General features: G+C 39.3%; 1 protein-coding gene across 1 annotated transcript in view; it reads right to left on the bottom strand.

The window, feature by feature from the left end:
• LOC128611730 (polypeptide N-acetylgalactosaminyltransferase 18-like) overlaps window positions 1-27,847 on the bottom strand; it is a 31,176-nt gene continuing 3,329 nt past the window's right edge. The window contains exons 4-9 of the mRNA XM_053631474.1: window positions 26,765-26,879; window positions 16,885-17,070; window positions 16,208-16,345; window positions 15,050-15,145; window positions 5,926-6,090; window positions 1-352 (exon numbers count right to left, since the gene is read on the bottom strand). Coding sequence (XP_053487449.1) covers window positions 206-352; window positions 5,926-6,090; window positions 15,050-15,145; window positions 16,208-16,345; window positions 16,885-17,070; window positions 26,765-26,879 — 847 coding nt within the window. The 3' untranslated portion in view covers window positions 1-205. The remainder of the gene's footprint in view (window positions 353-5,925; window positions 6,091-15,049; window positions 15,146-16,207; window positions 16,346-16,884; window positions 17,071-26,764; window positions 26,880-27,847) is intronic.

Below are 27,847 nucleotides of genomic sequence, written 5' to 3'. Positions count from 1 at the left end.
TTGATCTTCTTTCCCGACTGGATTTGTGTGTTTGAACAAATGATTAGCCTCCTCACAGCCGGTGACTTTTATTGTTTAACGTCTAAATCATCCGATATGCACTGCACATAAGATTCGTGTGTCTAAATTGAGCCTTTGGGTATAAAAGCAGAGTTTCTTAGTCAAAAATTCAGCTCCATGTGCAGCCCCGCAGGTGTCGGTGCCTTCAGAGAACTTTGGCAGTCAGTATATTCGTAATTGTCCACGTTTGAGTTGTGCACGTCTGTAGGGTGAGCTGATAGCCGACCTCCACACCGCTGCTCTGGACGAGCTCGAGACAGTACCGTGACTCGGTGTTCTGGATGGATCCTCCCTATGAATGTGTGTGTGTGTGTGTGAGAGACAGAGAGAGAGAGAGATGCTGTAATGCAGGAACATTACCTCCTTATTACACTAACAGAATACAAAGAAAGAAAAAAGGACAAAAATCAGACAGATCACCATGACGCATTTAAAATACGCCACTGTCTTGATGTCACTAGTCCATCCATCCATCCAGCTTCTATACCGCTTATCCTTTTCAGGGTCACGGGAAAGCCTGGAGCCTATCCCAGGGAACATGGCACAAGGCGGGGTACACTCTGGACAGGGTGTTGATGTCACTAGTGTTACTTAAAACTTATGCAGCACTGACAAGAGTGAGATCAGAAAAAAAAAGCTGATATAATTAATCTACATAGCTTCGAGTTCCATCGGAGTCTAAAAAACCAAGCTGGAGGTAACAAGGTGACTCAAACAGTGACTCAGACTCTTTCTTGAAACGTTCGGCTCACAGATAATAAATTCTTTATGAACCGCAGAAGAAGCCCCCTCTCCTCTATTCACACACCTCTGAGCTCTATATCTATAGAACAAGGTCGAAATTTCTGACTGTCTGAGGTTTTTTTTTTTTTTTAATAGCTTCAGGTATTCTCCATCATCCAGTGTGTAAAGGAAGAGGCTGAAAAAAGATGAAAGCAGAAGCTTGAGATGAAACACCTCCCTGATCTGAAATCCAAAATCTCACACTGAGGCCTTATTCTGTCCTCCTGTTCCAAGGACAAACATGCTACATTCAAACCTAAATCCTTTTAACATGTAAATCTTTGTGCATTTGCGACCCTGAAACACAATGTGTTGCTTTGATTCGTTTTGATTCATATGATTCAGCAGGCTACGAAGATGATCACTTTTTCCTCTAGTAACATGTTCGTGCGCCTTATATAACGATCTCTACAGAACCCACACGCACATTGTCAAACTATTCGTTTGTCTGTATTGCAAGATACCTACAGTCCCCTACGAAACTATTGGAACGGCAAGGGCCTTTGTTTTTGTTGTAGACTGAAGACATTTGGGTTTCAAAAGGTGAATATGAGAAGAGAGCTTAGAATTTCATCTTTTATTTCCTGGTGATTTGTTAAACGACATAGAACACAGCACATTTTGTATCAGACCACCCGATTTGTAGGTGAGCAAAAGTATTGGAACATGTGACTGACAGGTGTTCCTTGTTACCCAGGTGTGTCCTGTTCGATTGATTGTTTAAAACAATAAATAGCTCTGAACATCTTTTCTTGGTTTTAGCCTTCAGTTTCACCTGCAGAGATGCATTTGTTGTTAAAAAGGATAAACCAACGTGAAGATCAGAGAGCTCCAACCTCCACAAGGCAGGGGTGAAGGTATCACAATCCACTCTTCGAAAAAGAATTCACGAGCAGAAATATAGAGGCCATATCACATGATGCAACCACTCATCAGCAGTTAGGATCAGAAAACTAGATTTGAATTTGCAAAGAAATACAGAGATGAGCCACAAAAGTTCTGGAGCCAAAATTAACCTCTAGCAAAGTGATGGAAAGGCCAAAGTGTGGAGAAAGAAAGGATCTGCTCATGATATAAAACATACAAGCTCATCCAAAATATAGTTCTGTCTGGACAAATAATAACTGCAGTGTCTGGTTTCCTCATCGTCTATGACCAGAAGGTAACAAACACCAAGAGAAGACAAAAATAAAAGAGCACATTTATGCATGGAACGCAGGTCACTGGAAGCTGCTATAAACAGACAAACAATCAATGTATAAGGAATATTTTAACTTCACAAGTCTACCATTCTTCAAAATATATGCAAAATGAAGTTTACGAGAGTAGCCTACATGAATGAGAGGGTAATGTATTTGAATTTCATGTCTGACAGGTTCATTCATGTCCTGCCTTGTAGACAGACACATCCCTCAAATGATGAAGGGAGCGGTGGGAAATATTCACGCCACGTGCTGAGGACATGTACTGTAAGACCTCTATTACAAGCACGTTTTACATGTTTGGTACAGGAAAATGAGGTAAAATTCCTGTCCGTGGTCGTCCCGCATTAGACAGATATAAATATGAAAAACAGACTTACTTTCTAATAACTGCTCAGAAACAAGAAGGGAATTTTAATTAGAGCAGATGTGTACTACAGGAAGCATGGTAAAATCCAAAATCTTACTTTATTTTAAATAAATAAATGTTATTTTCTGCACATGAAAGTTCTAACAAACTTACTGGATTCATGTTTGAAAAGGAAAAGGAAAATTCACAAACCTTTGGCCAGGTTTGGACATTCTCTAAGATTTATGAAGGCAGCAGTATAATAATGAGCCAGCTCGGGGAAAAGCAGCGTTTAATGAGGCACTGGACTAGAGAAAAATAATGGCCTTTAACGCACAGTGTGCTGATGACCCTCTCGAATAAAAATAATGACTGCAGAGGACTGCAAAGACTTGCCGTTCATAGGTGCTGTATTCACTCTCTTACTGTTATTTTATTTATTTTTATTTTATTTTATTTTTTTTTACATAAATTGCACTTTTTATAAAGGTTGGTTCAGTAAGTGGTATGTTTCATTCTTACTCAAGTAAAAATGCACTTTTAATGTGCGGCCAATTTCTTACAGTGAAACAAGTGATTCAGTGATCCAGCAGTACACAAAAGAAATGATTAGAATTACCTGAATGCGTTAAGTTCTGTATATACAGTGGTGCTTGAAAGTTTATGAACCCTTTAGAACATTCTATATTTCTGCATAAATAAGACCTAAAACATCATCAGATTTTCACACAAGTCCTTAAAGTAGACAAAGAGAACCCAGTTGAACAAGTGAGACAAACATATTATACTTGGTCATTTATTTATTGAGGAAAATGATCCAATATTACATATCTGTGAGTGGCAAAAGTATGTCAACCTCTAGGATTCTAGGAGTCAGGAAGCCACTGCTCTCAGAAAAGAACATTGCTGCCTGTCTGCAGTTTGCTAAAAATCATATGGACAAGTCAGAAGGCTATTGGAAAAATGTTTTGTGGATGGATGAGACCAATATAGAATTTTTGGTTTAAATGAGAAGCGTTATGTTTGGAGAAAGCAAAACACTGCATTCCAGCATAAGAACCTTATCCTATTTGTGAAGCATGGTGGTGGTAGTATCATGGCCTGTTTGCTGCATCTGGGCCGGGACGACTTGCCATCACTGATGGAACAATGAATTCTGAATTATACCAGTGAACTGTAAAGGAAAATGTCAGGACATCTGTCTGAGAACTGAATCTCAAGAGAAACACAAAAGTCGTTCTACCAAAGAATGGTTAAAGAAGAATAAAGTTGAATAAAGTTAGTGTTTTGGAATGGCCAAGTCAAAGTCCTGACCTTAATCCAATAGAAATGTTGTGGACGGACCTGAAGCAAGCAGTTCATGTGAGGAAACCCACCAACATCCCAGAGTTGAAGCTGTTCTGTACTGATGAATGGGCTAAAATGGGCTAAAAGTCGATGTGCAGGACTGATCAACACTTACCGGAAACGTTTAGTTGCAGTTATTGCTGCACAAGCAGGTCACACCAGATACTGATGGCAAAGGTTCACATACTTTTTCCACTCACAGATATGTAATATTGGATCATTTTCCTCAATAAATAAATGACCAAGTACAATATTTTTGCCTCATTTGTTTAACTGGGTTCTCTTTATCTACTTTTAGGACTTGTGTGAAAATCTAATGATGTTTTAATTCTAAAGGGTTCACAAACTTTCAAACACCACTGTACATATGTGAAATATTTTCACATATGTATGTGTTCGGTAAAATTTTGTGTGTTCAGTATTCTTGGTTCATCCTGTCAGATGTATCATCCATTCATTTTCCATGCTGCTTATCCTACACAGGGTCTGGGCCTGGAGCCTATATCGGGAACTTGGGGCACAAGGCGGGGGACACCCAAGACGGGATGCCAACCCATCGCAGGGCACAATCACACACTGAGGACAATTTGGAAATTCCAATCAGCCTGCAACTCATGTATTTGGGGTGAGGAAACCAGAGTACCCGGAGGAAACCCCCAAATCATAGGGAGAACATGCAAACTCCACGCACACAGGACCTAGGCAGAATTCAAACCCCCAACCCTGGAGGTACGAGGCAACAGTGCTCACCACTACCCCTCAACAGGTTTTTATAAGGACTGGTGCAAGTGCAACTTCCCATTAGAGCTCTACTTCTGGTTTCAGTTGTTTGGTTAGCAATTTAGCATTAATACTGCTAAGTGGCTAGCAAAACCAGATCACAAGAATTTGAGCTGCTTGTGTGACTTAACTGCATGCAGCTAAAGTGGGACGTGATATTGCATTCAGATGAATGTCCTAAAAATATACATAGTCTTATTTTAGCTACAATGCAATTGACAATGAATTTTTTTTTTTACTTCAGGTCATAAATCTTCTCATATTCACTCAGTAACAACTCATTTTTCACTTGCACTCTGTCCTCCATCTTGCTTTTTTCTCACTTCCTCATGAACTAGCTATTAAATTGGTCCGAATGTAAAAACAACAAAAAATGGCCTTTCTTTCAAACTTTTTTCAGCTTTTTAAGCTATTCTGTGACCAAATAAATGCAAGGGAAGTTGAGGGGGAAAAAACGGAGTGCAATCCTGCAGCAGCGTGGATGAACAAATTGGCTTTTACTTTGATCAGGGACTCCCTCAAGCTGAAACAGCTCTGTGTCTGTTAGTGATTGACACTTGAGAAGGGGACACCCCTCTCTCTTAATGAGAAGATAATGTCCATCTCTACAGCAGGCAATTATTAAATTTATGATTTTGATAGTGATGACTCCAACGTGCATGTGACACCAGTCCCATTCACAAGGCGTGAGATTTTCTCATCATAATATTATGTCGTGAGAAAACGTCTTTTTGTTGTCGAGATCACCAGAAAACAACTATTGTTATGTCTATCACGAGAAAAAAAACAACTTTGTTATGTCAAGATCACAAGAAAACAACTATTGCTATGTCTATCAGGAGAAAATGTTTTTTTTTGTTAGGTCGAGGTCATGAGAAAATGAAGTCGAGATCATGAGAAACAAGAAAGAAGAAAAAAAATGGCCGCATAGGACTTCCGTAGCTACCAGCGAGGGAGGGTGAAGGCTAACGCATGCTTTCTCCGAAGACACAAAGCCAACCAACTACATATTGTCAAACTGTTGCTCATGCTGTGTAACAATCAGAGGAAAGCACTGTTCACCCTCTTCCACATACATGAGCTCACAGACGCTTACAACTGGCTAACGTCACTGTGATTGACAGGGGAGAGAGTGCACACCCCTCCCACACAATTTTGATCCCTAGGGTGTGGAATTGTCGGGATTCGAACTTGCAATCTCCCAACAACGGGTGAATTTTCTTCCTGTTTGGTCTGACCACTGTTACAGCCGAAAACCAGGTGGCTCGTCATAGCAAGGAGTCAAAATCAGAAATGCTGTGCTATGCATAGACTCCTTTGCGTCATATCCTATAAGATGTTCTACACAGTCATAAACACAATACTGCACTAAAAAGGGATTGTGGGTGGTGGTGGTGAGCAGACCTGAGTGAAGAGCCAGGAGTGCTTCATGTGCTTGTTCCCAGCGTAGCTGCATTCCAGCAGGCGCGGACGCCCGTTCACATCCACCAGGCACTTGTTATCGTTGTCGTCGATGGTTGGGCTCAAGACACCGACACGCAACTGCCCCGAGCTGGTGTAGTACACGTTCTGAAATTACATTATGTAGCATTTATTAAGTCTCCAGCTTAGAGGCATACATACGGTACATACTGAAAAGAAATTATTACATAGAGATATTACATTTTTTTCACGTAACCCACCCATGTTTAAACATTTCCTAGAAAAGCTTTAATAAAGATTGTGTATTACTGAAAGAAGCTTACGAGAAAGGCAGCTTACGTGTTATATACAAAATGACAGCCATTCTAAAGTATTTTTTATGCCTTCTTGTCTTACAGCACTTAATACACATACAGTGACTTCAGAGATTTCTAGTCTGTGCTTTTATACATTAATTATACACAGTGCAGACTTGTTCTTGGAGAAAATCTTACACAATAAAATAAAACAGCTCAAGAATTAGTAGACAATTATTTCCTTTCTGGTGCACTTTAATAGATATGTCCACAGAGAGCTGCGTGCTGATTGGAAGCATCCCGTGAGGAAAAAAAAACAAAAAACAACTCAAATCCTCCAGCACTTGCTATGTGTTTGATCAGGATCAGTAATGCATGTCTCTTCCTCCTGCTAAGCCCAGAATCCACGCCAAGGCTTTAATCCACGGCTTTGATGGAAAACGAAGCCTTTTTGGAACAATCTCTGGGAACGTTTTACAGAAGCCTCTGGCTGGAATTCCTCAGGTGTTCTCAGGTTGTCTAGGTCAGTTTACATTAAACGTTTAAGCACTCTTGACCTTTGAATCAGGCAGCAGAGATGGCAACAGTTGCGGTGAACGCTTTTATTACAAATAAAGACTGGGAAACACAAACAAATCCCAATCACAGTATCAATGGCAAAATTCAGGATCATGCAAAGGGTCAGGTGATGTACAAACAGGTCATCAGAGGACGAGACTGAGATCAGAGAGCAAGAAAACAAACAAGGGTCAAAACCAGGATTGGCAAACATTAACCAAAGGTTTGGTATGTCGGATGTGTGAAGAGAGCTGAGTGAATACTTCGCAGGAACGTCTCTGTGCAGTGAGCGTCTTTATAGGGGTTGGAGTGGTGATCGAGTCCAGGCGGGTGCAATCAGTAACCGGGTGTACTTGAGCTTGTGAACTAGGAGTTGGAGTCCATGGGAGCCATGTTTGTGTCGGAAGTGTACTCGGGGAAATGACGCTGATTTCGGCGTTGACATGACGTTTGAGTATTTGATAGGGTTTCCCTGCCTGAAGTTTTTGTTTTCTAATTGGACTACACTGTAGAATTTTTGAGTAAAATTATTAGGAGTACTTACGACACAAACTAGCTTTAAAAACAAAGAATTAAAGAGTCCCTCATTTCTTTAAGCATGTCTGAGAGAGAGAGAGAGAGAGAGAGTGAGAGAGAGAGAGAGAGAGAGAGAAGCTTCATGACAGAACTTTTCCTTTTCAAATAATCTTGGCTAATCGAACTATTTATTAATTTGTTCACCAAAATTTGTTTATGAGAAACAAAACTAATTTCTCATTGTCTTGATGCACTGTAGCTTATTTTTAAGCTGGTTTCCGGGTTTGTGCGTAAATTGTACTTGCTGGTGGTAGCAGTAATTAAAAAGATGTGACTTGACACATTAGTAACACATTTCTTTTTTATTTTTTATTTTAATTTGTCACCATTTGCCAGTTCCGGTGCCCTGTGTGAGGGAATCTGCAGAGCAGAGCAAAGAAAGCAGGCCACCATCGTTAGCATTTCACCATCATCAGTCACGGACTGTAGTGATATATACTGTTAACATTATTTTTAAAAGGTTTTTTTTTTTAACCATATACTGGCTTTCTGACTCAAAGGATGTGAATAGATCCCAAAAATGAAGTTTTCTAGTCATGCTTTGCTAAATAGAATTTTTTTATTGTTATGCTGCGTTTATGTTGATTTTGCCATTTTGTCATAATGTTATTATAACCGAAGAATGAGTTTGAGCTTGAGTGAATCAGTTTGGTTGTTCTGCTCTTTGCTGTTCAAATCTTTTAATTTCCATAACACTTGCCAAACTGTTCTGGGAGCCCGTTTGTCAGGAATCTGTAGAACAAACAAAGCTGGCCATGATGTTTCACCATCATCAGTCTACAGACTGTACTGAAATAAACTCTTAAAATAAATTTAACTGGAAAAGAGAGAAATGCTGAAACAGATACTATCACTGCTGAAATATTTATGAGGATGGTTTTGGGATCCGGGCATCAAAGACACCAAAGTCAGCTGTACTTACTGAAAATACAAAAAGTTATGTTAAGGACCTGCTTTCTATATTCAGATGCAGTACAGGTTCTTGGTGAGAGCTCTGTTGTTGACAGATCTGAGTCGATATTGATCTCGGTGTCTGGTAAAGGCACTTTCTGTCACTCTCGCAGTAATATGCTGTTTATGAAAGAAGCTTTCCAACTATGACATGTTCAAAAGCAGTCAATAACCAGGCTGTAAACAGACACTTAAAGTTCAGCTCACGTTCCAATTTTAAACTTCACTTTGCAGACACAAAGGCTGAGTGTATCATTCAGAGGCAGAGCGACAATAGAAACTCTTCTAAGGTCACAATATAAGAACTCCTGAGAAAGAGCACACAGTTAGTGGAAGTACTATGGGTGACTTACAAGGAATAACCATGTGATCATCGTCACTTGCAAAGCCCAGGGAGGAAACTAAAGGGTGTCCCAAAAGACTTCATACATATGGGAAATTAACCCTTTTTTTTTTTTTTTTTTTTGCAAAATGTCATTTATATTTAGTTTCTAGTATATATTTCTTGTTTTCAGATAGTCGAACACATCACACCCCACATTGTTGCCAAACTTATTAACAAATTCAAAACGACTGGAAGTGTTGCGGACCTGTCACTTATTAGAGGTGAGAACGGATGCAAGTGCAGGTAAGACAGTTTAATGAGAAGACAAATCCACATGGTTAGGCAGAAATCAATAACCATAGACACACAAGGGTCAAACGATCATGCAAACAATCCAAACTAGGCAAGGCAGAGAATCAGAGTCCAGAGAATAACAAAGTCAAAAAACAAAACAAACCGAATAAACAAACAAGGTCTCAAGGCTTGGTAACGGCAGAGACAAAATGTAACTGCGCATATCTTTCACCATGGCTGTGTGTGAGAGTCTCTTAAGTAGTGTGGTGTGATTGAGATTGTAATTGGGAACAGGTGTGTCTGATTAGTTCCTAAGAGAAGGTGACGTGACAGTGTATAGCTTTGGGTAGTTGTAGTCGTCGGCCATGTTTGTAGTTCGTGGTGCATTCTGGAAAATGGAGACGCTGGTTTGCAGTGACATGACAGGACCAACCAAACAGTGGATGTCCACGAACATCCACTGACGTGGTGCTGCCGTACATAATCCGAATAATATGAAGACTCGTTTAAGATGATTTTTTTGTGTGCACTAATTATTCTGCTGAACATTTAAATCTGATATATCAGAAGGTGTATTAACTTTCAATAACAGCAGCTGTGACAGTAGTGCAGCTGCAAATCACAGGTTTATATTAATGCATTCTAATCTATAATACATTCAACTACGTCGTCAATTCTATAGTGTAGGGACTTGTATGGTAGACTCAATCAAAGTGTACAGATTAATATACAGATTTATTTTTTTAAATGATGGAAGGAGTCTCCAGTGTGAGAGCTTTGTAACAGTTAGTAACAGACAGGAAATGCAAAAGTCTTTTTAAAATGATTTTTAAAAAAATTGTTTCTCAGTAACAAGCTGCATTTTTTTGTCTTATCAACTTCAACAGAGAAAAAGAAGAGAGTTTAGTAAGGTATTGCCCATTTATAGCTGCTATAACGTAAATCAGAACAGGAACTAACTCATTTCACAGATGTTCCACAACAATAAGTGTAACTACAAATGGATGAAAAGTATGATGTGTCATTCCTATAAAAAAAAAAAAAAACTGCACTGCTGGAATTGCTGTAGTATTGGGGGATATAAAACACTTCAGGACATGCTGTTATTAATAAATAATCAACTTCAGGCTGATAACAGTAACTCCGCTTCCTCACACCACCCTGTTGTTGATTATTTTCCTATAACAGCACACCACCAAGTGTTTTATTCCTATAAATGCTCTTTTGAGATTAATTATAAAACTATGTATTGATTTTTTCAAACACATAGGGCAAAACACTGGTTTCAAAATTATCGGTACCGCACAGTTAACATTTGGTAAATCCTCTCCAGGAGGATGAAGAGAAGAGAAGAGAAGGAATTTTATAAGGGGAAGGATTTTCTCTAACGGTTTGAGTTTGAAAATGTAAATTATTCAGTGTAATGTTCTTTTAAAAGATTAGTTTTAGCCTGTTCTTTCTTATTCTTGAGACAGAAACCAAAACATCCAGTGGGCACAAAGGATAAACCGAGAGAAAAACATTTACAGTAACAGTGCCACCATACAAACAGCTTTTTCCATCCTTCTGGCAGGTCCAGAGGAAAATGTTGGGCAAAGAAGCAAAACAGAATTAAATGAGTTAAAACAGAAGCCTGTGCAGCGACGTGTTACGACGTGCTTCAGGAAATGGCTTGGTGCTTAGTGCTTTGCAGCTTTTCTGCAGGAAAAATAAGTGACACTGAGTGGGTGAAAGCTAGCTTCCTATTCAGTGACAGAAGAAATGGAGGTTAAGCACATTATACAGTGCCCTCTTCAATTATTGGTATCCTTCAGTAAAAATGAACCTATTAAAAGTGTAGTGACAATTTAATAGCGAAATTCAGACCTCAGACATGCAGACTACAGACGGCTGGGCGGGATTTGTGTGAATGGGGTGGAGTTTGCTGCAAACAAAGACAATTCTGACCTTGAACGAATTTCCTGGTTTGTCTACGGAACAGAATTATCAATGTTAACTAATTGGTAACCGGCTACAACAGCTTTTCTGCTGTTTTACGGAAAAGTCTATAAAATCTCCGATGATGAAAGAATGCTAAAAGGGTGCTCTGTGAAAGATAAAAGGGTGCTACGTTAAAACTCATAACTCGGTCCATCAAAGTAAGGAACAAAAAACTTGCGGTTGTGCTGTTATAGGAAAATAATCAACAACACCACAAGTGGAGTTACTATGATCACCCTGAAGGTTTTTTTTATTTTATTACAGAATGACTACTCAGACATTTGATCTGTTTATAGTTACATTTAGTTTCTTTTTCTGTCTCTTGAAGACAAAAAAACAAAACTTGTCATGTTACTGAGAAACCGCAAAGCTCGCGAAAATGTCGGAAAAGTTAAAGTTACCTCTGACTGTTACAAAGTGCTGACACTGGAGACTCCTTCCATAAATGTTAAATAAACAACATCACCATATCGACAGTTATACACTTTTGTTTGTTAAACAGAAGTATGTTTGCTAAAAATATGTTTAATAGTTGCCATACAAGTCTCTGGCAATGAAATGATAACATATTAGAACGAGCACATTAATATAAACCTGTGATTTGCAGCTGCACTTCTCTCAGAGCTCAAACCAATCAGACTGAAGAGTTCAATGGCACTGTGGAATTAAAAAAAAACAACAACAAAGCAAAATAAGAATAACACGTGGCAGAGGAAATGAAACCCACAGGATCTTCCAGCTGACTAATGATGATGATGATGAACTATAGTAAGAGCAGTTTAATCTTAAAGTTCTGTGCTTGTGACCAGAAGGTTGTGATTTCACATCCCTGGAGACAATGACGAATATTCAACCCTCAATACTCTGCTTGGGTTGTTTTGGGGGTTGTTTTGGGGTTTGTTTTTGTTTCACTTTTAACTAAAAGTATACATGAAGAAATATGTTAATTTAGTTTATAAGCAAAACTGCTCTATTATGGTACTCCAAGATTGTGCAAACGTTGCTGATTGGCAGAAAAGCGTCAGCAGAAACGCTGCAGTATAACAGTTGGGCCCAGTGTGTCCCCTCCTTCAAGCATACTTAAGCATGATGTTAGCAGATGTGAGCATTTCGGATCATCGCATCAGTATCAGTACAGAAAGAGAGAGATAGAGAGAGAGAGAGAAAGAGAGAGCGAGAGAGAGAAAAAGAGAGAGTGAGTGAGAGAGAGAATGAGCGAGTGAGAGAGAGACAGAAAGAGAGCGAGAGAGACAGAGAGAGAGAGAGAGAAAGAGAGAGACAGAGAGAGAGTGAGTGAGAGAGAGAATGAGCGAGTGAGAGAGAGACAGAAAGAACGAGAGAGACAGAGAGAGTGAGCGAGAGAGAGCGAGGGAGAGAGAGAAAGAGAAAGAGAGAGAGAGAGAGAGAGTGAGAAAGAGAGAGTGAGCGAGAGAGAGCGAGGGAGAGAGAGAAAGAGAGAGAGAGTGAGCGAGAGAGTGAGCGAGAGAGTGAGAAAGAGAGAGTGAGCGAGAGAGAGCGAGGGAGAGAGAGAAAGAGAGAGAGAGTGAGCGAGAGAGAGCGAGGGAGAGAGAGAAAGAGAGAGAGAGAGTGAGCGAGAGAGTGAGAAAGAGAGAGTGAGCGAGAGAGAAGTCTTTTTCATTGTCAGATTGATGCTGATGTGGTGTGGGAAAAGCGTCATGTCAGGATCAACTCCAAACTAATCACAACTAATGATCAAATCCACGTTATTCATTCATTTTAAAATTCATTTTTAGCTTATTATGTACAACTGACAAACCCGAGCGCCCCGTATATGCCAATATTTCCCTGCCTATTTTTTTTTTGCTGATGCATAACCAAACAGCATTACACATTCAGACAGAGCGGTTCTACAGGAAAATAATGGGTCAGGGTTTATGGATTTAATATTAGGGAGGGTTTCACTTTTTCCTGCACGTCTCTGTAAAGCACGGCAATCATTTGTGATACGGCAGCGACGTGCAGAAAAGCAAGCACAGCATAATGCAGAACGATAAAACCGCTCAGTCTTCACACCCAACACAATGGAGGGGAAAAGTTCCAGATGACATGCAATTAAAGATTTTTCCATAAAAGTAACAAGAGGATTATGCTGACTCATTTCTTTTATTGTTGGCCCGAGTACGTTCTTGATGACAGCCTGTAGATTATTTAAAGGCCAAGAAAGAGGTTTACGTTTAGCCATTTTGGAAGGCGCTTTTCTTTAAAATGACTTATGAGTGAGAGAGAAGTAAAGTCACAGAGTCACAATATATCAAATGTTAAAGGCTTTGCTTAAAGGCCAAGAGTAATAATAATAATAACAATAATAATTTATTTACAGAGCAATGTAGCTCAAAATATAGTAATTACATTAATTAATATAATTTATACCATAATTTATATAGTATAATTGAATTAATATGTTATCATTTCTATAGTAACAGCTCAGTAACATATTGACTTGTATGGCTGATCCTTCACATAACCATGTTAAATGGTTCATATGGTGAATTTTTCTGGAAGATGTTTATTTAGAATTTATGGTAGGAGTCTCCAGGGTCAGAGCTTTGTCAGAGATGAAGATGTAACTTTAACCAAAAATCTTCAGTACAGAGATTACCATTTATGTTTTTATTGGTAACGTGACAAGTTGTGTTTTTCTTCGACTTTTTGACTTCGAGAGGAGAATAAAAGACAACGTTGGTGAGGGAACGACTGTTTATAGCTGCTATAACATAAGTGCAAACAGGAACTAACTTGTTGCATGGGCATTCCACAACAATACATACAGTATAACTAAATAGATAAAGTAAATATCTGATTTAAATATAACAAAAATGTATACACCGATCAGCCATAACAGTAAAACCACTAACAGGTGAAGTGAATAACATCGACTACCTCGTTACAATGGCAGCAGTCAAGGGGTGGGATATATTAGGCAGCAAATGAACAATCAGTTCTTGAAGTTGATGTGTTGGAAGCAGGAAAAATGGGCAAGTGTAAGGATCTGAGTGACTTTGACAAGGGCCAAATTGTGAAGACTAGATGACTGGGTCAGAGCTTCTCCAAAGCTTCAGGTCTTGTGGGGTGTTACTGGAATGCAGTGGTTAGTACCTACCAAAAGTGGTCCAAGGAAGGACAACCGGTTTATGAGTGACAGGGTCATGGACGCCCAAGGCTCATTGATGCTCGTGGGGAGTGAAGGCTAGCCTGTCTGGTCCGATCGCACAGAAGAGCTCCTGTAGTACAAATAGCTGAAAAAGTTAATGCTGGCTATGACAGAAAGGTGTCAGAACACACAGGGCATTGCAGCTTGCTGTGTATGAGGGCTGCGTAGTCACAGACAGGTCAGAGTGCCCATGCTGACCCCTGTCTACTGGTAGATACCACAGCACACCTTCAGAGGTCTTGTGGAGTCCATGCCTTGACGGGTCACAGCTGTTTTAGCGGTACAAGGGGGACCTACACAATATTAGGCAGGTGGTTTTAATGTTTGATCGGTGTATATAAATAATATTTATAAATTGACTACAATTATTTTTAAAAATCCTAATCATGGAAAACTGCTGTAGTATAAAAGGAATAAAACGCTTGTTGATATCTGAAGATGATTGATTATTTTTGTATAAAAGCACAACATGGAGTGTTTGTTCCTTAAATATGAGCTTGTAGAAGAAATGTTCTGTTTCCTGTTCTCATTGATTTGACTTGGATTTTTCACCAGGCGATTATTACTTGCACTCAGCCTGACTGCTCCTGGCTTGAACACATCGTGTAAACCCCCCCAACCCCCCCCCCCCCCCCCGCCACAAAATGCAGGATGGATGGAACCGTGATTTTACACTTGGACAGCTTACGAAACATTTTCATGGGGGAAAAAAACACATCTTGAATAATGAATTGGACTGAAATCAGCTTTGTGTTCTTCAAACAATAACAAAAAACCTTGAAAACTGTTCAAAAGAAAGACTTGTGCATTTGTAAATATTTTGCAGATCGGCTGAGGTCATTACACAATACTGCGAACGAGCATAAAGTGAAACTTTAAAAAAAAAAATAAAAATGTGTACAGCTCTACACCAATCAGAGGCAAATCATGAGGAGGAGGAGAGGGGGCGCTAACCTGAGGCGTCATGCCGTGACAGAGGTACAGGATGGGGATGTTGTCCGAGTCTGGCCCCTGATCCACGCACAGATCCGGCCTCAAGCTATTCTTCAGCTGCACAATCAGAGCATGCAGAACAGTTTTAAAAAAAAAAGAAAGAAAGATAAGACGAGAATGAATCATATTATGAATTCAGAATCTGTTTCATTCGCACTGCTTGCTAATGGTCACTATGCTTTCCTCAACACCCTGGAGCTCAGCTCATCTTTGTCCATAAAGCAGAGCTCTTAATCACACTAATCCATAAAGGAACAGCAATTAGCACATTTCGCTACCAGCCTGTGGTTGTAACAAATAAAAAAATAATAAAATGAGAAATGTTAATGCTAATGTTAATATAGGCTTCCTGGAGTGGGGAACGTAATATAATATTGCAGCATCGTTGAGAGATGCACAAGAGACTTTTGCTTACAGCTAAAACAGGTATTAAAGGATAAATCCACCCTGAACCACTTGTATATTAATCTTTATAATTAACACATGATCTTCAAATGTGTCCAAGCTTTATTTTGCCATGAAATTCTGTGTTTATTATTTTTATTGCTTGCACTTCTTTTCTTTCATCAACACGTTGGTCTGTTTTCACTTTCCTACATTACCCACGATGCCGTTCGACTACCAGATGATAATGGTGCAGTGGGATTTAGCCCTTGCTTCATCTCTAGCTGAAGAGAGCAGTGCAGCGGCGCTTTATTCCTTTGGTCTGTCCAGCTCTCTCACTTCCTCATCTGTACACTCTGCTCAAACTGATCAGCTTCTAAAGTGTCAACTTTCTCATAGATCTCATCAGTATCAGTAGAGAGAGAGAGAAAGAAACTTTTTCTACCACAACTCAGCTGCGTTGCATTCTGGGATTTTGAATCCAGCGTTTGCTTTTACGTCCATGCCCGCTTCTATGCTGGATTTTCACTGGAAAATGGTGATGGAGAAAAGAAGCTCTTGCTCTGTTTTTAGGAGCTAATAACTAAACTTGACCGTTATCACCTTCCTTTATGTTTGAGATCGTTGACAACTTTTTCTCGTATTAAACTCCAACATTCCAATAACATTCCCACTAAAAATGGGACAGATCTTCCGATCGATTTGGTGTTCAGACACATGAAAGTGTGTGCTTACCTCTCCGTATGCAATGGTGTCAGTGTATGTTCGCATTTCAGTGTAAATGTTCTTCATGAACCAGCGGAAGGGTCGACACTGCAGCCTCTCCCTCAGGAGCTTCCTCTTGCTGATGTCTCCAATATCGATCCCTGAGTTCTACACACACACACACACACACACAGTGATGATGCTTGGAAAATCATTTGCCACCAGAACTGAGATGAGAGAACGCCCACGAGAGAAGCACAGCTCAGAGACCAACAAGAACTTCTGCAATTCTTCTTCTCGATCAGAAACAAGCAGATTTACTCAAGCAGTTACTTCTTCGCCTTCACATTTGCGATCTCATTCCTTTAACCTATCACTGAAAGCTGATGTCATCATTGTGTGCAGCTGATTCCTCATACTCCTAAGACACAATGCACTGGTTCCAGATAGGGAAGCTGTTATATCCCGCTGGCATGAAGCAAGGCATCACACACAATTTACAGTTACCAATCAGCCAACTGGTTTTTGGGAGGTGGGAAGAAACCGGAGAACCCAGAAGAAAACCGAGCACAGGATCCAACCCCGAAACGTGAAGCTGTACCGCTATGAAACTGCAGTTTCTGTTAACTTTAATAACATGACCACAGTTTTCAATACAGGTACTGAAACTACTAATGCCATCAGTTCTATTTGCTGGGTTGTTTTACCTGCAGTGGAACGTTCCAGGCCATGTACACGTGGTTCTTGAACTCGTCCATCCACACTTCAGCCACTCGGAATGCGTTCCTGCGCACGTGAGCTGCCAGGTCGTCGGTGTACGGCTTGTGGGCACGCTCGATGTGAGCTATTCTGGAACAGGGGAGAACCTCCACACTTCCCCCACACAGCCATACCTGGGAATATACGCACACACACAACGTTTTTTCTGAAATGAGAATGGTGCAGGTTTCGCTGTGGTCACATCCATGGAAGGCAATACATGAGAATCATGAGGTTACACTTATTGCAGAATGTGTCTGAATTCGGTCTGAAAGTGGACAGTTGAAGATTAGATAAACAGCAGGCGATGTTTTTCCAATCTTCACCTGTCCGATTTGAATGAGCCCATGCTCACTGTTGCCTCAGACACCTGTACTTGGCTGACAGCAGTGGAACCTGATGTGGTCTTCGGCTATTGTAGCACAATCATCTCAAAGTTTGATGTGTTTGAGATGCTTTTCTGCTCACCATGGTTGTAAAGAGTGGTTATTTGGGTTATTATAGTCTTCCTGTGAGCTTGAACCAGTCTGGCTATTCTCCTCTGACCTCTTTCATCAACAAGGCTTTTCTGCCCACAGAACTGGATGTGTAAACTCTAAAGACTTCTTAAATTCTCAGACCTGCCCATTTCGGACCAACAACCATGCTACAGTCACTGTGATCACATATTTCCCCCATTCTGATGTTTGATGTGAACATAAACTGAATCTCTTGCCCTGCACGATTTTATGCATCACGTGCTGGTGATTGTATACGCAGCAAAAAAAGAAATGTCCCTTTTTCAGGATAATTTTGTAAAATCCAGATAAGCTTTACAGATCTTTATTGGAAAGGGTTTGAACAATGTTTTTCATGCTTGTTCAATGAACCATAAACAATTATTGCACATGCACCTGTGGGACAGTCCTTAAGACACGGACAGCTTACAGGCGGTAGGTGATTACGGTCACAGTTACAATAACTTAGGACACTAAAAAGACCTTTCTACTGACTCTGAAAAACACTAGAAGAAAGATGTCTAGGGTTCCTGCTCACCTGCGTGAACAGGCCATAGACCTGCTGCAGGGAGGCATGAGGACTGCAGATGTGGCCAGAGCAATAAACTACAATGTCTGTAATGTAAGACACCTAAGACAGCGCTACAAGGAGACAGGAAGGACAGCTGATCGTCCCTGCAGTGGAAAATTACATGTAACCATGTGTCCCACAGACATGATGGAGAACTTACAAATGCCTTGGTGGAAGAGTGGAGTAACATCTCACAGCAAGAACTGACAAATCTGGTGCAGTCCATGAGGATGAGATGCACTGTAGTACTTAAAGCAGCTGGAGGGCATCGGATACTGACTGTTACTTTTAATATCGACCCATCCCCCCCCCCCCCCCGTTCAGGGACTCATCATTCCATTTCTGTTCATCAAACGTCTGTGAAACTTGTTCAATTTATGTCTCAGTTGCTGAATGTTTTTTATGCTAATACAAATTAGGCTAATTAGACAAAATTAGACAAATTAAACCCTCCATGTCACGATATCATCTATTGTATTAAAACCCTCACCTTTCTGAATGCAGAAAATCCAGTGTTCCTGCAAAACACATTTAAGTCAACCAGTGAAGAAACATTAATCAGGCTTAATGGTAACACAGAGCATTGTAAGGTCAACGTTTCTGGCATTAACCTAGCTGGGATATCCATCTCACTAAAGAACTGAAGGTGCCAATTGCTCTAAATGTCACGAGTCCAAAAAAAAAACGCCCCATGGTGGTCATTTATCAGAGTTTATTAAGCTGCACAGAGCAGATGAAACCCTTTAAAAAAGCCTCTGAGCTCAGGCTGTGAGTGAGATATACTATCAGGAATGAAAGGAAAGCTAAACTATCTGCTTATGAAAATGAAGTTAAAACAAGTAATAATCAGTATAACGCAAAATCAAGTCTGCGATAGACTAAGGTTCCGTCCAGGACACATTCCAGACCTGCAGACACGATTCCCCCGTTGTATCCAGTGACCAGGAAAAAATCACTGTATTCAGAGTCGAGGTAAGTGTGCATGGTGAGAATTTCATCGCTATTCAGACCACAGACAAAGCTACAGACTTCATTTCTATTCACAAAGTTACACAAGAACTGGATGCGAGGTGAAATTAGGTGAAAACAGAAGTTCGACTAACGACAAGCAGTACTGAGTCCAGCTCCACTGCCTGACAGTTTGATGTAACCACAACATGTCGTGCTGAAATTTACTAAAAAAAAAAAAACATACATAAAACCATTTAATGTCCATCAGAGGAGATGCATCTTAATCTGAGATTTTGCAAATATTATACAGATAAAGATAAGAATGAACTTAACATGAGCTGTAAGTGTAGCAGGTAAGTGCTCGGTCAGCTTATCCTTCAATCCGTGGACATGTTTTCTTTACAGGAGATTAACCAAAGCATTATGAAACTAATTCAACAAAATAGCCAATTAAAAGCATGATAAAATAGATTAAATGTCATGCATACTTTACAATTTCATGACCTCGATTTAATATCTCATGGCATCAATAAGTTGTGCCTCAAGATACTGTGTTGTAATTCTGTGCTGGATCAAGTGCTATTTGATAAGCTGCTGAATAATGAGAGCAGAAGCCCTGTGTACATAATGACTTAAAGTTTAGACCTAAAGTTACTAATTCTAAATATGGTCCACAGTTTTTACTGCTGATGAATGAATGAAGAATAGAACATGATTCTCGTGTCCTCTTTATACAGTTTAAAGGGGAACATTTTAAGGATTATTTTTTCTTCATTTTTCCTCTTTTTTTTTATTAGGATTTAATTCTGTACACACCATTTAATTTCTCATGGCCAACCGAAGAGCTCGCTCTGATATGGAGTTAATGCTGAGAGCTGATGAGTGGCAATGTGTGTGCTGGAGTGTGTTGGTGTGTGTGCTGGTGTGTGTGTAGCTGAGTGCAGTGTGGGCTCGGGGCTTATAGCATATGTACACAGAAATTTGCTGAATTAGGATATAGCTGACTATTCTATAGCACAAAAGTGCTATAGGTCAGATAGATCTGCTGTGTGTGTGTGTGTGTGTGTATATGTGTTCCGCACCGATTCCCTTTCATCCACCCACTGCACTCCTGCTGAGTGTCACCACCAACATTCATTTTCCCTTCAATCTCTCTCGCTCTCTCTCACACACATCCTCCCCTTTTTCACTCTCTCGTTCATTCTCTCACACTCTTCTTCTCACCTCTCGCTTAAACACACTACATCCCTCTCTCTCTGTCTCTTTCACTCTCCCTCCCTATTCCCTCAATTCAATTCAAAGTACTTTATTGGCATGATTGTTTACACACAATATTGCCAAAGCATCAATATAGATAATAAAGGAGAATTTAAAAAAAAAAAAGAAAAAAAGAATAAATAATATAATAATTACAAAAATAAGTTTAATTTTTTTTTTTACAGTGTTAAATATTAATTCTCTCCCATTTTCTTTCTCTTCTATCCTCTCTCTTGTGCACAATCTTTCACTTTCTCCCCGCCTCTCCCATTTCTCTTTCTTTCCTAATTTTACACATTCTGTCTCTCATTCACTCTCTCTTCTCACTATGTATTCTCTTTCTTTTACTCTCACTCTTCTTCCCTCTCACTCTCTCTCACTCCTGCTCCCTCTCTCTTTCTCTCCTCCCCTTTATCTCTGTCTCTCTCATTCTTTCACTCTTTCTCTTCCTCTCTATATTATGTGTTGTATAAATGGAAGAGAAAGGAGCCAGCAGAGATTTGCATTTCCTCAGTTAGAGGCTTTTATTCACAGTGATGTACTCGTGTGTAGTTGATAGCCGTTGTGTCGCACCACAAAGAGCTTTAGAAAAGACTGAACAGACTAACGGCTACAAAAATGCAGACCTAAAGGAAAATTGTTCAGAAATTCGGAAAAAAAGACCCTGACCAGGATAAAGCACTGAATAAATAAATAAATAAATAAATAAATGAATACCTCACCTGGCACACACACACAGACACACACACACACAAACATACACACACACACACACACACTGATGGTGTTCTTCAGCTACTGTAGTATGCAAATCTTCCCCTGGGGGTTCAGTGGAGTTCATCTATCCATCATCCATCCATCCACCCATCTATACTATCCTTCTGATAATTATTGTGTGCATTCCAACAATCAATCCATCCTTATCCATCCATCTTTCCATCTGTCAATCAATAATCCATCCATCCAACCATCTATCCAAAACCTCTAATAGCTAGTGTGTATTGCAAACTTAGGGTCAACCTTACTCATGGCATCCATTTATCCATCTTTCCATTCATCCATCCATCCATCCAACCAACTAACCATCCATCCATCCACCCAGAACTTCTGATAGCTAGTGTGTATTGTAAACTACAGGTCAACCTTGCTCATGATATCCATCTTTCCATCCATCCATCCATCAATTTATTACCTTATCCATCCATCTTTCCATCCACTCATCAATAATCCATCCATCCATCCATCCATCCATCCATCCAATCAACTGCCCATCCATCCATTCAAAACTTCTGATACCTAGTGTGTATTGCAAACTACAGGTCAACCTTGCTCATGGTATCCATTTATCCATCCATCCATTCATCCATCATCCATCCTACATTAATGGATTATTATATTGTTATTATTATTATTATTATTGTTATTATTATTGGTAATAGTAGTAGTATTTTATGACAGATTAACCACAAGCATCAATAAGACCAAAAGGATAAAAACCAAACAAATAAACGTGCCATGTGAGTGAGCTGTCGTTCTGCGTGTCTCTCTGTCGTATCTGCAGTCAGCACATGGCTTTGTGTTTCCTCAGGAGAACCAACACTGACAGCAAGAATCTACATTAGCTCCAAAAAATAGTTCATTATGCAGAAAGCAAACAGGGAGGGGACAGATGTTCAGCGCTCTGATTTGCCAGCAGAATGGTTCATTTGCATAATTATTGACAACAGTGCTGATGATCCGTGAATGAACGATATCTGTTTTTCCTTCAGCAGTCAGAAGCGTCCCTGTTTTTCTGCAGATCCGCTGCCAGAGTTCTTTAACACTGAAATAGTCTGCGAAACCGATTCATAGGCTAGGACGTTTAGCTAAAGGGCGGCTTCGTTTTCTTCCTGACTGCGTTACCTAGTTTCCAAAACAGTAATGGTATTAGTAGTCTGTAATAAGTCTATCTGTGATCCCTCAACCCAGAAAAAAAATCCTCACATGTGCAACTTATTTGCAGAATCTTCTATACGATGAATATCTACGTTCTGTCACAAGCATGTCACGATGCATATCATACTTTCACTTGTATGCTCTGTATGCCACCAATGTTCTGCACCAATCATATCATTTCATTCCACATGAGACTCTTGATTCGATATTGAACAAAGCATTCAATAAAATCGGCTATTTGTCATAAAATGCTGCTTATATTATGTGAGATGTAATAAACATTTAAATTTAATTAAGCTCATGCTGAAACATCCTCTGTAAAAGTAGCTCCCTCTTTTATCTCAAATCAGGAAACACTACAGGGATTTTTTTTTTTTAAATCCTGATTTATTGCTGTATTAAAATGTATTGTATTGAATCGTTGCACATTTACTTTGTTCATATGCATTGTATGCTTGTGACAAAACATTGATATTCACTGTATAGAAGGTGCTGCAAATTAGTTTGCGTCCAAATGTGTTCTTTGTGATCTATTAACTCCTCATTTTAACTATTTGCTCTTTTATATCTCTATTTACACTCGGTTACAACTTTAGGCTCTGCTATATTTGTATTATAACCTATCTATGCACTATTATAATTCTGTGCTAACTCCATACTCTGATTAAAGCTCTAAATATGTTCTGGTACAACCCTGAACATGCTCCATTACCACTCCATCGAAGCTCTGTTTTAGGTCCATTACAACAGGGTCAATTCTGAACATTTGGGGGCCCTAAGCAACAAATTACTTAGGGGGTGCCCCAGACCCCCACATCAATCATATTACTTTTTATACAAGAATAAACAGAATTAATACTTGGTTGAGGAAAAAACTATGGTGGCCCTGTAGTGCACAACACGACGAAATGTAAAAAGCAAACATAAGTTAACAACACAACGGAATCAAGCCGCAACACAACGGAAATTTTCCCGAACACTAGGGGGCGTTTGCGACACGGAATTGGACAATTATCCGCATGCGTTCGTTCTGCTCATTTCATTAAGTGACCCATCAAAATTATCAGTTGTGATATCACAACATTCAGTAAAAGTATTAAGCTGACTTAAAACCAATTACACATACATTAACCTACACAGAGAATCTCTCGTCATGTTCCGAGGTCTAATAAAAAGTCGAGCAATAACACCAGAAATATCTGTTTTTTCCATGCAGACACTGCCCCCTAGTGGTTGGGAGCATTTCTGTTGTGTTGTGGCTTGATTCCATTGTGTAGCAGCTTGAGTTTGTGTTGTGGCTTGATTCCATTGTGTTGTGGCTTGAGTTTGTTGTGTTGTGGCTTAACTAAACTTAACTAACTTTTCCCATTTCAACGACATTAACAAGTGGATGCAAGAAAGTGGACGAGCTGAATAAATCCAATGAATTAACGTGAAATTCTTCCTGGCGGGTTTGCGTCCGTTTCTCCATAATTTATTTATTTTTTTTTACTTTTTTTTTCTTTTTGTGTTTTTCTGCTCCAGAAAGATATTAATGCTTCTTTATGATCTTATGTTAGTTACATAAATTTCATTACATAAATTTCTATTCTTTTCACACTACAACACAGCCCACTGTGACTGCTTGTTACGTAAAGCTTTTTTCACCAAATGATAGTAAAGTTTGCTTTTTTGCATATCTGTTTTAAAAATTCTGCTGCCCCCTGGTGGTCAGGGGCCCTAAGTGACTGCTAACACAGCTTACAGCAAGAAACGGCTTTAAGTAATCTACGTTCTGTTATAACTTTGTGCTCCTTTATGTCAACATATTTGTGCTGTTACAACTATATTTATACTCGGAATCTATGTTTATCTTCTGTTATAACTCTATGCATTGTTTTACTCTATCGGTAGCTTGTGATAAGCCTTGAACTTTGTTTATGAACTGAGTAATTGTTGGTTCATGACAATTATTGTTACACAACAGTTACTGTAATGTTCATATTAATGAGTTTAGTCTCAGATGTGCATCTAACCTCAGTATCAATAAGAGTTTTATTACTCTGGTGGCATTTCAAGCATTTCACTGCAGAGGGAGGAATGAAAAAGAAAGCATGAAAGTCTCTTTGCATTAGTATTAATCAGACGAAAGAGAAACAGGGGTTTAGTGACATGTTCAGTTCCGCCACAGCAAGAAACAGCTTTTAACTGAAGAGCTTTAGGATGAAGACAGCAGATGCAGCTGGAAGCTCCGCTGCCAAGGGTCGTTATCTTCTGACTGTGCGAAATCCCTCCACACACATACACACACACACACACACACACACGCATACCGAATTAAAGACACTGCTTTCTTCCATGCACCAAAATGCACGCAAAGGCTTCAATGATGCTACATCAATAATAAGCAATGTAGACACATTTGTGTGTGTGTGTGTGTGTGTGTGTGCACGCATATATGTATCCGAGACTTAGCTGTCTCTCACAGAAATTGCCACATACTGAACCACTCAAAAGTTTCAAAAGTTAAAGTAAAACATTTTTAATTTACTAAATCAGCTTCATTAATTAAACTGTTCTTAGTATTTTTTTTCACACAGCAGGGCAAAACCTGATTTCAGTCTGATTTCATTTTTCATCTGAATGAAAATTACAAGAGACAAAAAAACCTAATTTGGATATTAATAGCGTAGGTTACTTTTAATAGCTAGTTAGAGTTAGGCTGCTGACTATTTCCTTTCAAACTGCATTCTAATTTTATTGGTTACACGACGTAGTATACAAGTACAGTAGATGACACTTGAATTCGTTACATAAATGAAATGAAACATTAATTAGCCAACAAATAATAATAATACTACCTGCGTAACTCAACACTGAATACGCACACCTTTCCCTGCGTACAGTAAATACTGATGTACGAATATAAGTTGCCGAATGTTAGCACAAGATATCGCCTTGAATACAAAACTATTATGAACATTTGTGCTGAATTTGAACAACACAAATGTGCATTCGGTTAACCCTTAGACTAGTGGCTTGGAGAAATGCGATTTTATCATGCCTCATTAACACACAGCGCTTCATGGTTCTGCAAAACTGATAGCAACAGCCTGCAGCGACCAGATGGCTGCTCTTTGTGCAAAACCATGTGTGTGTGTGTGTGTCTGGCACATTCTATTCAGCCTGTGTTCGGTAATTATAGGGTCAGCAGGACAGATCGGTGATGCTCAACGTGAGGGCAAAAGGTCGAAATGAGTTAGATGCAATCACAACTAGCTCTATAAAGCACTATAGGCCCTGATTTTGTAGAATTTCACTTTTACAAGTTGTATATATATTAAGATTGTATAAGTTTGTATATATACTTTTTAAAGAAATGTAATGCACTACGTTAATGTGAGGAAGGGAAATTGATTCATTGAAGCATATTGATTCTTTCATGAATGATTCTCCGAAACATTATAATCACACTTACATACTGCAGCCTCATAAAAGAAGATAATCAATGACAGCATGGTGTAATGACCCTAACCCTAACCCTAACCCTGACCCTAACCTTAACCCTGGTGTAACGAAGCTGAGTTACTGATACAACCCTAAGGTTGATCATTTTTCTATAACAGTGTGTCCAAAAGCATTTTATTTATTAAAAAATGACACATAATACTTTTTTATGCTGTGGAACGTCCTTGAAAGTATCACTGTGTCAAAAAAGGTGCAGTTACAGATTTTACAATACGCTGACACCGGAGACTCCTTCCATAAATCTTAATTATACCATGGTCTGTCTGAATACTCGATTCTGATTGGCTGGAAGGTGTGTGTTCAAACCACTGAATGCACGGGTACTTCCGGTCAATTTAATCGCCATTCTAAATGAATGTGCTGCCTATAAACATCTGTAACCATAGTAACATACAGTTACAGCTCTATACAATAGTTAAACTCACAGCTTCATTATTAGTAGAGACGCAGCACTGACGGAGGTAATTCACACACGAACAATCTCTCTCTCACTCTCTCTGTAATAACTATTTATTATAATTCATTCAAACAAATGTAATCTTATCGCACTACTTTATCTGTTTATGATACAGAGCGGGTAGGTTTCTACATCTAACGACATCTAACGATATAAAATAACTAACTCAAATTAACCGTTATTTTTATCCTTTCAGTCAAATTTTGCACAGCGAACATCAGTGACAGCTTTAACTTGTCAATGCTGGTTCGTGACCATGGTATAAGCGGGATAATCCCCGGCTAGGTGTGTGTTAGACGATTTTAATGCACGACGTGGAAGCCATTAAAATCGTGTAACGCAGACCTAGCCGTGGATTATCCCTTATATAAACGTCTCCTTAAAGAAAACTTCACCATATCAACAATTATACACATTTTTACCTTGTTAAACAAAAGCATGTTTTTAAAAAATTATTATTAGGCTTAGATTTTGTGGAGCGTCTGCCATGGACGTCCCTGTATATGAGCTGTTACTATAGAAACCATAGTATCAGACTCAAGAAATCAACAGTGCCATGATATAACTGTTTATAATGAGTTAATTAGTATTATGCAGTTATTAATGAGTGTGTGATGTTATACTGCTACAGATACACTGAACAAAAGCCTTACCCTGATTCCCAGCTCTACATTCTCGCCTCCGTACACCTCCATGCCTTCATCCAGCAGTCCGATCTCCTCAAAGTACCGCCGGTCCACCACGAAGCAGCCAATCAGAGCTGGACTCCTGTTAAAGATAAGCTGTCTCCACATTACGAGCTTAGGAAAAACATCATTATTAATGAACACCATCATGTCAACCCTGTCAGGAGCACTTCTGAATGTCTGCCTGAGAAAGACACTTTAATTAGCACTAAGGAGATTAAATCCATTATACTGGCACTGACGCTACATCAACTCTGCATAGCAACAATAACAATTAAAATCCATTTTCTAAAACATACTGATTGATCTTCGTGATAAAGTCTCAGACGCTCCACACTTTTGTACACTTTTCCGACCACAACCTTCAGAATTGCTTCAGGCTGCAATTGGACTGGCTCTCGGTACGTCCAGGTAAACAAACACTGCAAGAATATTAGTGTTTCGCCCTGGTGGTGGATTGAGGAGAGGTGGACTGTAATTCCAGATCATGTTACCCCTTTGTTGTTGTTGTTGTTGTTGTTTGTTTTTTTGTGTTTGTTAGTTTTTGTTTGTTTGTTTGTTTGTTTGTTTTTTTGTGTTTGTTTTTTTTCTCTGGTTGTTTGTTTATTGTTTTTTTGTTTCCCCCTTTCTTTTGGTTTTGGCTGTGGTTGTTTGTTGGGGTTGTTGGGTGGGGTGTTATGTAAAATGTAAATTTTCAATAAAAATTCTATGATCAAAAAAAGAATATTACTGTTTCGGAGCAAGATATAGTCACCAGACTCTAAAAAGGTATTACAGAGTTTTATGTGAAGCACTTGGTGGCGAGTAAACAGGTAAATCTGTGAAAGAAGTAGTTTCTTGACAAACATACCAGTCTCTAGTTGGCTGATTAGTAATTTTTCTTGGTAAGATAATTAGTTACTTACTGTAGTTACTTAGTTAGAAGCCAGGGCTATGGTGGGCTTTGTATCTAAAAGTCAAACTCGACACAAGCGGTGTCAACATGGTTGCCTCTGCCGCCAACATGTCTAGTTCTTCTCAGTACTAATTTGTATGCCAGAAATACCCTTA

This window comes from Ictalurus furcatus, chromosome 8 (assembly GCF_023375685.1).
Source record: "Ictalurus furcatus strain D&B chromosome 8, Billie_1.0, whole genome shotgun sequence".
In the NCBI taxonomy this organism is placed as follows: domain Eukaryota; kingdom Metazoa; phylum Chordata; class Actinopteri; order Siluriformes; family Ictaluridae; genus Ictalurus; species Ictalurus furcatus.
This window is presented reverse-complemented; position numbering and strand designations above follow the sequence as displayed.